This window comes from Melanerpes formicivorus, unplaced genomic scaffold, assembly GCF_026170545.1.
Source record: "Melanerpes formicivorus ecotype bairdi unplaced genomic scaffold, bMelFor1.0.p_v2 SCAF_5, whole genome shotgun sequence".
Lineage (NCBI taxonomy): Eukaryota > Metazoa > Chordata > Aves > Piciformes > Picidae > Melanerpes > Melanerpes formicivorus.
In genome coordinates, this window is record NW_027142357.1 from 13,544,817 (window position 1) to 13,558,234 (window position 13,418).

Sequence of the window (13,418 nt, forward strand, 5' to 3'; positions counted from 1 at the left end):
ATAAAGTAGCTATCATGCCCTAAAAGTTGTCCTCTAGGAAACCTTTGCTTTCACAGCTGAATGTCACTGTACCTTTAAAAGTGCTTGCAGCCAGCGAGATCTGAGCAGGTCATATAACATGCCAACACCATTGACATCCCTTTTACAGAGCAAACTGAGTTCTTGTAGCACTAGAGTCAGAACATGAGATACACCTGAGCCCAAGAAACAGAAAAGCGCAAGACACTTCAGCATGAATAGACCAACTAAACCCAAACAGTGACCCAGGCCTTCGAAAAGCACCTTTCCTCAATTTATACTTCCAAGAAATGCACTTAATTCCTGTCTGCTTTGCCTGTTTCCCGCAATCAATAGGTCAACAGCAGCACAGGTCAATTGACACGTGAGAAAAACACACAGGGACTCACTCACATACCAGTGTAGGTCCAGGCTCATACCTCCTACTGAAAAGAGGTACACAAAATCTTGCTTGTTCACTGTATAGATTTTCCTTTTGAATGACCCACTGTTTGGGGCCAGGGACCATATGCTTTTCTCCACTCTTGAGAAGTGCAGACATTTGAGAACTTGGCTAGTGAAAATGAATTCCTAACAAATACATACCACTGTCACAGACACCCACCACACATCAAAGGAAAAGGGGAGAACTGTTCTGACTATTTGGAAGGAGCCCTTGATCTGTTAGAACAGTATCCTAATACAGTGGAAAACAGAATAATCCAGTGTCTTTCTAAAATCACAAGGAGGCAGAAAGTAAGAGGTGACAAACAGATAAAATGTTAGACAAAGTCAGGCCTAGACACATGGTGGATTTTTGTCAGAGCGTGGAATTTAATGTTACCTCAGAAACAATAACAAATCATGTCTAATATGTGACACTGTTCCCAAGAAACACAATACTTACAACAGTGCTAATACAATACCATACCGAATAGCAGAAGTTGGGTTTATTAAGCTCATAACTGTTCTTAAGGTGACAATAAGAGACGGGTGCCTAACTCTCACTATATGTCAAAGGAACACAAGTTCTCAACTCCTGTGTAATTTGGTAGGTAAAACTGTCTCTTTGCTTTATAGTGTCAAAGTAATCACACAGAACAATTGTATCTGGAAACTTTCCTTTGTATTGATTTGTTTACAAAAATTAAACTTGTCATATTTCAATGAGCAACATTCTAATCTAAGAAAAATGTTGAAATAAACCCAAAACACTAGAGGTTTGTGAAGCTACACTGGCCAAAGTCAAAATAATAACCTCTTAAAACTAAATCTCATCCATCAGACCCAGAACAGCCAAGTCCTCTCTGCCGTAGGCAATATCACGAGCTGCTATCATCCAGTTACCACAGCTAACATAAACATGGAAGCCCTTCTTTATTTATTTCTCTCCTAAGCATAATTTTTAAATTCATTGACAGTTGTTTCCCATATCAGCTCTAGACCAACACTTCTGTGAGATCAATCTTCTGCTTCACTTTCATTGACATGTTCTCCATATTCATGAGTTTAGATGGGTGCTTGCCTGCCAAGTTTCTGCAGACAAGAGTTTTGCCTCAAATACCAGGCAGAATGATTAGGTTTCCAAATTGGGGAAAACTGGAAATTATCATTATCAAAAGAATGATCTGTTCCTGGAAAGCAGACATCTAAGAATTATAGAACTGAACCCTGATTGGGAGCCCCACCATTTTCTTGAAAAGATTCTCTTCTACCTCCTAGAACCTAACAGGACATTAACTTTGGTGTAAGTACTTCTTAAGATCTTTCCCTCATTATTGGTTACCTCTTTTTGAGATGACTGGTACTAATTATCTCCTAGAATGCTATTCCTACATCAAACTGAGCTCAAATAGAACAAGATGTCCCATGTAGAAGCACAAACCTTCAAACTACAGAGAATAATTTTCTTCAGCAAAAAAACTCCTCTTACAGTTATCAGTCATTCTTTATACAGCTGCCAAGACCCTTTTATAAGCCAGAAACAAATGCCAGGTGTCCTCTTCTGTTGCTCTCTAAATAAACTTCATACCCCCATTAAACATCAGGAATCATTCCAATTACTAAGTAGTAGTACTTATAGATGTGTTCATCTCTCCCATGACTCAGTGGAAGAAGAGTTGAAGAAACCAAGAAATAAAACTTTTTTGTCAGTTTTCTTTCTCTTTGAAAAAAATATGCATAACTTATGAGTACCATTATCTTGACTGCAGAGTGTTGGCACTTCCATCTTTTTGTTTACTCAAGGAGATTCCACCCACTTCTCCGAGTACTGCATTCACACCAAGTAGGTTTCACAGACAGATGCTGAACTAGGGAAAAAAAATACACCATATCAGAATACTGTCAGGTATTTTAGATTAATAATAGAGCAGACTTTAACAGAAGGGGGCAAATAATCCTATCTGAAGTACACAACCGATTACAAGCATAAATTAAATACATGAGTCTCACCTATAAATTCAGTTACCCACTAGCATCCAAAATGTAGACAGGCAAACCTCAACTGCAACATTTTATTTCTTGCGTGGAACTATCATTAGCTTGCTTCATTAAGTCATCTAAAATAACAAGCTATTTGGTATATACTCTGTTCCCCAGCTTTTTAAGTGCACTACCATGGAGAGGTTATCATTTTTTCGTCCCAAAGAGTTTTAAAGCTTGATTTGCATCAACACAGCTAGGAAAACAATCATATTGAACAACATAGTATATTTAATTCCTCTTACTGACACCATATTAAAATTGAAAAACTCTAGAATTTCTACTGAATTTTCACAAAGACATGATTTTGCAGGAATCCCTGTTTCTATTACTGTTAGAATTTAAGGTCTTTAGATTTTCCTAATTCTCCTCACAGTGAATTAAAACAAAAAAAATCCAAGAGCAAATAATAAGCCCAAGCAGTTCCTTGAAGTTAAAGTTAGCACTTCTGAAGTTCAGAGTTGTGATCCTGCTTGTTGTTCTGGGCTTACTGCACATGATCCTGAACTCCACCATCTCATGGTCACTATGGCCAAGGTTACCCCTAACCTTCACATTCTCAAGCAGTCCCTCCTTGTGTGTCAGTACAAGGCCCAGCTGTACTCCTCTACTTGTTGGCTCCTCTACCACCTGTGTCAAGAAATTATCACTGCACTCTAAGAACCTCCTGGACTGTGTATGCCTGGCTGGGTAGCCTTTCCAGCAAATGTCAGGGTAATTGAAATACCCCATGAGCATCAGAGCCTGGGATTATGAGGCTACTTTCAGCTGTCTTAGAAGGTGTCATCATCTTCTTCATACTGATCTGGTGGTCTGTAATAGACAGCCACAACCTGTCTCCTATATTAGCCTGCTCCTTAATTCTTGCCCACAAACTCTCAACTCACTCTCTGTTGCAAAGCTCAGCACATTCCACTTGTTCTCTCACCTCACTCAAGGGGCCAGATGGCAGGCATCCCAGAGTACTGAAGGAGTTGGCAGAAGTGCTCACCAAGCCACTTTCCATTATTGACCTGCAGTCCTGACTAAGCGGGGAGGTCCCAGCTGACTGGAGATTGGCAAATGTGATACCCATCTACCATGGCTGGAGGGAGGATCTGGGGAATTACAGACCTGTCAGTCTGACCTTGGTGCCAGGGAAGGTCATGGAGAAGGGCATCTTGGGTGCCATTATGCAGCATGTGCAGGGCAACCAGATGATCAAACCCAGTCACCGTGGGTTCATGAAAGGTAGGTCCTGCCTGGCAAACCTGATCTCCTTCTAAGGAAAGAGTTGCTATGCAACCTTTATACCTGTTTCCTGCAGCACCTTTACCTGACTTAAGAGAACATCAATCTCTGTATACTTTGTGCAGGTGGATCCTTTATCTGCAGGGAAAGGGTCTGTGCTCCCATTACAAGCTCCTGTCTGTCCTGAAGTCTCTTTCTTCATTAGGTCTGTCTGGGTGGAAGCATCAAACATCCCAGGGGTCTTCTGTGTGGAAGCACTGGTCTTCACTCAGAAGTGAGTGCCCACCATTTTGGCAGAGACCTCCAGTGCTTCCCTTTTATATAAGCCTACAAGCCACTTGCTGCATAAACAGTTACCACCACACAAGCAGCTACTGCCATGCCATGCTCAGCCTGCCCATCAGAGTTGCTGTGCTCTAGAAAGGAGTCAAAATGAGCTGTAGTTGCTCCAGGTAATATCCATCCACATGAGATGCTCTCATGCGAGCTGCTGGTACTATGTGGGTTTAGTTGAGCTTTTTCTAATGGCTTAGGCCTGTGGGACCTCTCTGTTCATCTCCATTTAGTGCTAAGCTGTGGCAGTAGCTGCTGTCACCTCTGCATCCTGTGCTGACTTTGGTTGGGCATTAGGAACAATTTCTTCACTGAAAGGGTTGTCAGGCCCTGGAACAGGGAAGTAGTTGAGTAGGTATTTAAAAGACATGTAGACATGTTTCTTAGGGACAAGGTTTAGTGGCAGATTTGGTAGTGTCAGGCTAATGGTTGGGTTTTCCCAGCATAAATGATTCTATGACTCCATGACTGTAAATTATTTTCTAATGCAACTCCTCTCCTATACTAGCTTTCATTATAAAAAGCAGCATGTAGTCTTTTTTTCACTATTAAATAGGAATTTTTAAGCAAAGCAGCCTCTACTCAGCCCTGGTGAGACCCCACCTGGAGTACTGTGTCCAGTTCTGGAGCCCCTATTACAAGAGGGATGTGGAGGTGCTGGAACGTGTCCAGAGAAGGGCCACGAGGATGATCAGAGGGCTGGAGCACCTCTCCTATGAGGACAGACTGAAGGAGTTGGGGCTGTACAGTCTGCAGAAGAGAAGGCTCCGAGGTGACCTAATTGTCGCCTTCCAGTATCTGAAGGGGGCCTACAGGAAGGCTGGGGAAGGACTTCTCAGGATATCAGGTAGTGATAGGACTAGGGGGAATGGAATGAAGCTGGAGGTGGGGAGATTCAGGCTGGATGTGAGGAGGAGGTTCTTCACCGTGAGAGTGGTGAAACCCTGGAATGGGTTGTCCAGGGAGGTGGTCGAGGCCCCGTCCCTGGGGGTGTTTAAGAGCAGGCTGGATGAGGCTCTGTCCAGCCTGATCTAGTGTGGGGTGTCCCTGCCCATGGCAGGGGGGTTGGAACTAGATGATCCTTGTGGTCCCTTCCAACCCTGAATGAAACTATGAAACTATGAAGCCAAAGCTTTGACTAATTAATCTGTATTCATCTCACACTGAACTTTTCACATACAAAAAATAAACCTAAACAGCCCCAAATTCCTCCCCTCCCTTAGAATTCTGTGACAGTCTATCCCTAACCTATAAAGTTCTCTTAGAGTAAAATGGGAGAAGCTCTCCAATCAACAGGGAACAATGCAGTATAAGGTTGCTTCAGAGAATTCTCAGAACTCTTCTTTGCAATCAGGTATGGAAACTCCCCAGGGAACACCATATGGTGCATTGTCCAAAGCATGAGGAATCTCTGAAGTAATTAAAAATCTTCATTACATCCTATCTGATATAACTTCAAATCACGTTTAACCCAAGTTTGAAGCTATTGTCATAATTACCAGTATTGTAAGATTACTCTTAAGAGTTAAATGTTTAACTGGTCATGCAAGAGATGATTCAGAGTGCAAATTAAAAAAAACCATGTAACATCAACTATCTGACCACCTCAGGCAACAGTGATCTACAGAGTGACACCAGATTCTGTTAAGTACACAGTAGTTTATCTCCTAAGTTAGCAAAGCAAAAAGACAGCCATTTTCTCTACATTGTCCTGTTGCAGAAAACATCAACGGCACAAGCAGGAGAACTATTATCTTGATCTGCTTATGAAAGCAGAAGGTGTTACTGTCACTTTTACTGCACTTAATACTTCTTTTTAGAAGTTGCTTCCTCTCTCCAGTGAAATCATAAAAGTACTTTCAAAAGGCAGGGGAAATTAAGATAAAAATATCAGAAACTAAGAAATTACGATTCAAACACTTTATTATGGAGTATTGGTAATGAATTTCAAGTTACCTCTGCAGGATACTTACTGATACATTTTACCAAAATTCTAATCCAAAGATTGCTTTTAAAATTACGAATTTCTTCTTTTGAAGACCAACAAAATTAGTTTGATCTTCCCTTACTGCAACTAAATTTTGAGCTGAAATTATTTAACTATTTTCAATAGTCTGTGTTATTTTCCTTTAAGAGTTTGACTTCCCCCTTGTTAAGAAGCCAGCTGATCTGCCTAATGATGGATTTAACAAAGCAGGCCGTAGAAATCTAGTCACGAATACCTGTTTCTTAATTACTAAAGACATTAGCAGAAGGACTGAAATCTTTACCGTGGGATAATACAGACACAGGAAAGAGGAAGATCTATGTTGCAAAGTGTATCAAGAACAGTGGTGCTCCTAGTTTTCACTTAACAGTAATGTGAAAACAGGTAACCCTCAGCTTGCCTGATCTCTGTCCCTCCCTCATTTTGGAAACTAAAAATTCCTAGCTTCTGATTCAGTTGCAGAAGCATTTGCAATCAGAGGGCACTCAATCTGCAAGTTAGGTCCTAAAAGGGAATTTCCTAGCTACATTTCACAAGCCCCATTCCCTATTGTTACTACTAATTCCAAAGCTTCTCTAGCTTTTTTCCCTCCCCCCCCCCCCGATTTTTTAAGAACTAAAGACAGACCCTGCTGACATCTGTTGGTTCCCATGTAGAGTAGTATGTGTATTTTGCTTTATAGTCTACACAGATACCAAACTGCACACTCCCAAGTCAGAATCCAGATGACAATTTTGTAGTGAAGCAAGTTCCAAGACAAAAGAATAGATCATGTCCATTCAGACAAGGGAGCCAGCTCCTGATCCCTAATTTTATATTTCACATACTGAAAAATCCAGATTTCAAAATCTCATCACATATATTCCCCCCCAAAAGCCCCCCAACAGCCCATCTTTTTTTCTCTCAAAAAGATTAAATCAATAAAAACCCTATTAGATATAGCTGGGCTAGCTAGGACAACTCCCATAACCTAGCTGAATGTTTGGCCAACTCGCATCTAATTCTGTTTTTCAGCTTTGATTAGCTTTACTGGTTACTATACACCTGTTACCAGATGCATGATGTTAGAGCAGTCTGTTCACTGAAGGCATACACAACTTTCATTTATATTCTGCCGCCCTGACGACTCTCAACCGAATGTACTTACGGTAATGTCCCATCCAAAGCCCAATCCTCTCCAGAATAAAACTCCAGTTATTCCAAGTCTAGATCTGGCTTTTCCTATGGTTTTGTCCTATTTAGCTTCGAAGCATCAGACTGTATGCCCTTTTAAGTACGGGGGGGACCCTGCAAAAACATATAAGGAATATTTCCAAAAGCTTTTTGGCTTAACTAGTTAAAAGAAAGTTTTGAGGACACCTTAACCTTAAAACAGGCAAGGAAAAATCCTCACATCTTTTATAAAAGACTATTTTTTTCTCTTGTGATAACCATATTGAAATTGCACCACAACCTTAAGACCTGCTTTGGTTAAGTAATGTCTACCACACTGGCAGTCACCATACTGACAATCAGCATTTCTGACAAATCTATCACAAAGCAAAGAATTTTAAGCGAGGAGAGTTCAAAACACAACCCACAACCATCTTCAGTATGGTCTCAGGAATACCTTCATCAAGGTCTCTTTTAGTCTTTGCAAGCTGGATCATATTTATTTCTTCTTAGCTATTCTTACACAGCAGAGTGATTCAAAATGGGGAAGAACTAAACCAAAGCAAGCGTGATACCCTGTTGCTGTCAAAGAAAGAATATTCTACAGTCTTTCTACTGAACAGTTATTTCATTTTAATGTAAGCCACTGAGGATCTTCCTGCAAACAGAAACTAGCAACGTTTGCAGTAATATTTCTGAATCTGCTACAACACTTACAATATTCCTACCCCCTGAAAATACTTGAGAGACTAATTAATTCTTTTGTTTTCCTCCCATGGAGCCTTGTAGCTTCTAGCATCACCACTGCTTCCATAGAAAACATATCTGGAATTAAGTGTGTTTAGAAGTTTTGGACAGTTTGTCTAAGAAAGCTACTGAATGTCGATTGATTGTACTTTTGGGTGAAATCCTCAAGTATAGTTATCAGAGAGCTGTTAGGTTTAATAATAAACACAGAGTTAGCAATCCTTCCATCCACTGTTGCATTTTGAAACTACAGGGTTTATGCTCACACTGATGCAATTAGCATTCAAGCATCACAATCTGTCATATTCTTCACAAGACAGCTCACCTCATTCACAAAGTAGTAGCTGTTTCGAACATTCACACAACAAAAGCGAAGCAGCTTCCAACTGTGAAGCCTGGCTTCAACACTGCCAGCAGCAATAGAGGATGAATAAGTCATTACCAGAAGAATTAAAGAATATCTTGCTTCTGTGAAATTCTTCAGAAAAAGATCTACTAAACTGCTTGCTTAAGGGGAAAGGTTGGAGTTCAAACAAACTTGTAACTACCACTGTACTTTCATTTCCCAAGATTTCAGTCTACACAGACTAGAAGCCAGAGCTCAGGGTCTCCTCATGACAGGACCTAAATAAATTAGATGGAAGTTCTTACTAAAAGGCTTACCTGACTAATCTCTCAGCCAGCGTAAGGTTCTTGCCATTCACGTGTATTGCACAATTATGGCACCTCATTAATAGAAAATAATTTCTCTTTACCTGAACATGCCAGAATTTAGAGTCAAATTGAGTTAATCACCTCATGCCTATGAACATCAGCTCTAAATTTGGGCTACATGGCTTTCTTCCTTCAGTAGCAGAATATGCAATTCTTTGACCCTAGTTTTCAGACAGACCAGAGGGTCTTAATACAAAGCCAGAGTCGTAAGGGAACCAAAGCCTCATTTTTAATACAGTTGGCTTGAAATGAACAATTTCGGATGCCTCTAAAACCTGACATTCAGAACTCTATTGCTCTTATATGCCACTTTGGTTAACATGCTTGACCAGGTTATTGAGCACCTTTGACAAGGGAAACCACTCATTTATCTTGAAATTTGTCCAAATTAATGATTTATCAGATTGAAGACTACAAATTAGGAACACACCAAGAAAGCTTTTGTTGCAAGCAAACTGAGCAGGCAACAAAATGGTAGTAAGAGACGTTCAGCCCATCTCAAGTGACATGCCTTATTCAGGAGTTTTTTCTGCATTCGGTTTGCTTAATTAGGTTAGTGTCAACACTAAAGTCTGCCAGCTTCTTTTTTTCTACTCAGTGTGAAAAATCGTCTAGCTTTTTGCATGCTTTAAGATCAAAAGTGTTTCAACTCAAAAGACAAAACCAAATCCAAAATTCCCCCAAACCACCCAAAATACTAGTGGAATTGATGCATTTTAACAAAGGTAGAGATCTGTCCTTTGAAACCATATTCCTTAAAAAAACTTGAGTATGTTCAGATAAGGCATTCTGTGACATTTAGATAATCATACCTACACATTAAAAGGTTGTTGATTAAGCAATTTATGCTATTACTCTTCATAATCAGATACATTCAGTGATGATTCATGCTGTCTTCCTCTGAGGCAAAACCTTACAGCTATAGCGGTGGAGTACCTTGTTTACACGGGGGGTAAATGCCACCACAGAGCAACACATTCAGAGAATACTTGGGTGCACTGCATGTAATCATGTGAGGAAGCAAGATTCACTTCTAGCACTTTACTGAAAACAAATTGGGCTTACTAAGAAAAAAATCCCACCAAACCATGCAACAAACACCTGACAATATCAACACATTGATGTTAAATCAGCTTAGAAATACCTGGCTAGGTAGTTCCAGTAAAGGATTTGTTTTACAATCCTGTATCAGTCACATTCCTTTACTTAGATCTCAACATAACAGAACAGCTAGCTCCTTAAACTGCTTCTAGAAACAAATACAGTTGGGAAGCAAACCTACTTTTGGCAGAATGAATCACTGATGTATAGCACTTGCCATTCAAGTCAGAATATATTGGGAAGCTTAGGAGTGAGGGAAAAAAACACCCTCTGAGCTCCTGCTCCCTGTTCATATAAACCTCTAAGATTTAGGTACTGGAAATTAAACAGGTATGATACAGTTTAATTAGCTTGGCTGTAGCTATGAGTAGAAACTAATTTTACAGTTGCATGGGAGAAATGCATCTGTGCAGTACAATGGTTTTAGTAGAGCATGTATTTTCTTACCTGCAAACACCACTGAATACACTATGTTCAGCTCATGCAGAATTTCCAGAGAGGAAGAGTACTTGCTGGATGCTCCAGAGCAAGTAACCTCACTGCCCTAGCTAATCTATGGACATCCTCTGCTTTCTAATCCGCAGAAACCTAACCTTAGAACTACTCATTACCAAAGAGAAGAGAACAAATCCCCTTAACCCTTTTCTTGCATAAAAAGCCTACTTTAAGTTCTCTCTCACTTGAACAGTTTTTCTCTCTCACTTTAACAGTTTTGTTCTCAGCAACTCACTCATTTTCTTCAGGTCTGTCTTCAGTTGCTGTGCCTGCAATGACAATGCGAATCTGTGATCACTGATCTTCAGTTACTGGTTTCAGAATTTCTGCTATAGCATAAGAAATATTCAGCTTCCAATTCAAGAAGAAGGCGGGGGGGGGGGAAGGAAAGAAAAAGAAACAGCAGGAGAAATCCTGCAAGTTAACTCATACACAAATCACCTATACCAAATTCCTAAGGCATCACAGCCTGCGAAACGGAATCTGTGTCAGAAGCACATTTAATCCTAGGATTTTCTTTCAGCTAATAACTGAGTTATATATCAGAAAAAAAAGGATAAAATCTGGGCTAGATGACTCTAACATTAATCTGCAAGCTAAATTCATGTGCAATACCACTACTTTTTGTAAGAGGGTGTGTGTGCATACATAAAGGTAGATGTATTCTTTGCAGTGTTAGTTCTCAACTTTGCGTAATTCACAGTGAAGACACACTAAATTCTAAGAGATGATTGCATGGGAAGACAGACTGTAGCAAAAAAGTCTGTGCTGAAGTTCCTTCATTATATTCTCCACCCTTAGCTGTTGGGTTTTTTCCCCTCCCTTTTCAATTAACATCTTTTTATAGCTTCCCTTTTAATGATACTATTATCTCTCCTCAAATTATTCAGTAGAATATAAAAACCAAGACTAAGCTAACAAAATTGTTTGCAAACTTGAAGTGTATTATCTCTGTATTTTGTTGCAAATGTAACAATAGTTTTAAACATCATCTTACCAGAACTACTTTCCCCTTCTCTGACTGTCATAAAACTAAAAATAATCAATTACAGAAAGACCAATCATTTTTACTTTATTATGAAAACTGCTACATTACAGTCACTGTTCAAAACAGTATTTTGACATATATTTTCTTTCCATTTTGGTGCCAATACACTAACCATGACTACTACTTAAAAAATATGATTAGCATCATCTATGGTAGTTTTGACATAATTTAAGACATTATAACATTCTATAATCTATACTTCACTCCCCTTTTTTTAAGTTGGCCGTGGTAAGGAACAGCACCCACAAGACCCAAAGTTATCCACTAGTGTCATTGGTATAAATAAAGTTAACCACAAACCACAGAACACATACACACGAAAACACCCCAGAGACATTGCTTGTTCTCTACATGTTCAAAAATGCAACAAGATCAGCTTTTATTCACTCTGACACATAAGTTAACAGCCAAAAGTCTCAAACTTAATCCATTGTCAGCTTATTCAAGAATACTTTACCATTCTCCCACGGGCTTCCAGTATAAGTGTTTGTCCTCTGACCTCAGAGTAATGAAACTGAACACTACGGATTTCAAGTCTTTAATTCAGTGCCAAAATTTGAAGTGGTCAGTGCCTTTCATTCATTTCATAACCAGAAAGAACGGTGAATCCCTGCATATTTATAATTCCAGGAACTGGGGAAATCCATAACAGTGGGATTATTTCCACAACAGCGCATGAATAATTTGTACTCAGCAATACTGTTCAGCACAGATGCTTCAAAACCTTTACAGCCAAACACACAAATAGGTTATTCCATTATAAATACTAACATATTTCTATTTTTTAAATAAACAAACGTAATAGCTTAATTCAGGAAGACTGAATGGTTCAGTGGTGCAATTAAATCTCTTCAAAAGTCTCTGTTGACAAACCAAGAATAATAAAAACAAACCCACTGCTTTAGAAGCCATGCAGTCCAGACTCTCACATGTACTCGATGTAGATGCCATGCCTTTTTGCAGCATTGTTCTCTCAGGAGGAGTAAATCTTTCTGTTAGTATTTCTTCTTGATAAGTACTTGACAAACCAAGTCTCTTGCTTCGTTACCACTTCACAGATAGCCTCTGGCTGCAGTTTCCCAATCTTAGAACTGAAAATTCAGATGAAACAACTGAGCATTTTCATCTGTAACCACAGAACTGTAACAGAGTATTTTCTAAGCGCCGTTTCAGAGAAGGAAGTGGGTATTAGTGGAAATTCACCAAGTCAAATATGCCACAGAACCCATCTGTAAATGGTCTACGTAAGCTTCTCATGTTGAATCTGGTAGTAACACGCCTGGATTGGAAAAAAAAAAAAAAAAGCTCAGTTTAGCATTGATAGTTCTCAGGAGTGGATAAATCATCATACACAAAAAGCTTAATTCTATCCAAGAAAAAGAACTAGGCTTTCTACAAGCAGTGATGATATAGTGACACACAACACATGAATCTCCCAGCATGGAAACTCACTGAAGACCAATGAAACTTTTTTTTTTAAATTCCAAGTTATGTCCAAATCTTAATGAAACAAGATAGCATGACTTGGGACTCTGAATACTTTTCACAGGCTCCAACTTTGCCAAGGCGAAGTACCTGTTTTTGCTCACAAGTCTTTCTTTGTTCTGTAACAAAAGGACCCAAAAAAGAAAGTATTGTCTTACAGGACAGAGGTACAGAGATTAAGCATCTTAAAAGCACTCAAACTGAAAAATAAAGGTTTCTAACACCCAGATAAATACCCTGACCTGTTGCTGACAGTTTTTCATTCAGCACTGATTCAAATATGCATCAGGTCCAGCACTCTTGCACGACATCCTGATCACCAAATTGGTAAAATATGAGTTTGATGGATGGACCACTCAATAGATAAAGAACTGGCTTGACAGCCGCACCCAAAGAATAGCTGTCAGTGGGTCCATGTCCAAGTGGAGGCCAGTGACAAGTGGAGTCCCTCAGGCATCAGTACTGAAACCAGTCTTGTTTAACATTTTTGTTGGTGACATGGACAGTGGCATTGAGTGCACCCTCAGTAGGTTTGCTGATGACACCAAGCTGTGAGGTGTGACTGACACGCTAGAGGGAAGGGATCCATCCAGTGGGACCTTGACAGGCTGGAGAGGTGGGCCCATGACAACCTCATTAAGTCCA

The 13,418-nt window shown here is 39.7% G+C and overlaps 2 protein-coding genes across 11 annotated transcripts in view; both read right to left on the reverse strand.

The window, feature by feature from the left end:
- Positions 1-10,517, reverse strand: part of MPP4 (MAGUK p55 scaffold protein 4) — a 30,189-nt gene extending 19,672 nt beyond the window's left edge. Inside the window, exons 1-4 of one of the 7 annotated variants that reach the window (XM_068138288.1) lie at positions 10,409-10,517; positions 7,179-7,318; positions 2,194-2,309; positions 73-194 (exon numbers count right to left, since the gene is read on the reverse strand). In XM_068138288.1, the coding sequence (XP_067994389.1) occupies positions 73-194; positions 2,194-2,227 (156 nt within the window). In that variant the 5' untranslated portion in view covers positions 2,228-2,309; positions 7,179-7,318; positions 10,409-10,517. Of the gene's footprint in view, positions 1-72; positions 195-2,193; positions 2,310-7,178; positions 7,319-8,255; positions 8,454-10,192; positions 10,331-10,408 lie in introns of those variants that run through there. The other 6 variants (XM_068138286.1, XM_068138291.1, XM_068138287.1 and 3 more) reach the window with 6 other exon arrangements.
- Positions 10,518-11,295: 778 nt separating this feature from the next.
- Positions 11,296-13,418, reverse strand: part of ALS2 (alsin Rho guanine nucleotide exchange factor ALS2) — a 42,419-nt gene continuing 40,296 nt past the window's right edge. For all 4 annotated transcript variants that reach the window (XM_068138297.1, XM_068138296.1, XM_068138295.1 and 1 more), the window contains exon 34: positions 11,296-12,567. In XM_068138297.1, the coding sequence (XP_067994398.1) occupies positions 12,529-12,567 (39 nt within the window). In that variant the 3' untranslated portion in view covers positions 11,296-12,528. The remainder of the gene's footprint in view (positions 12,568-13,418) is intronic.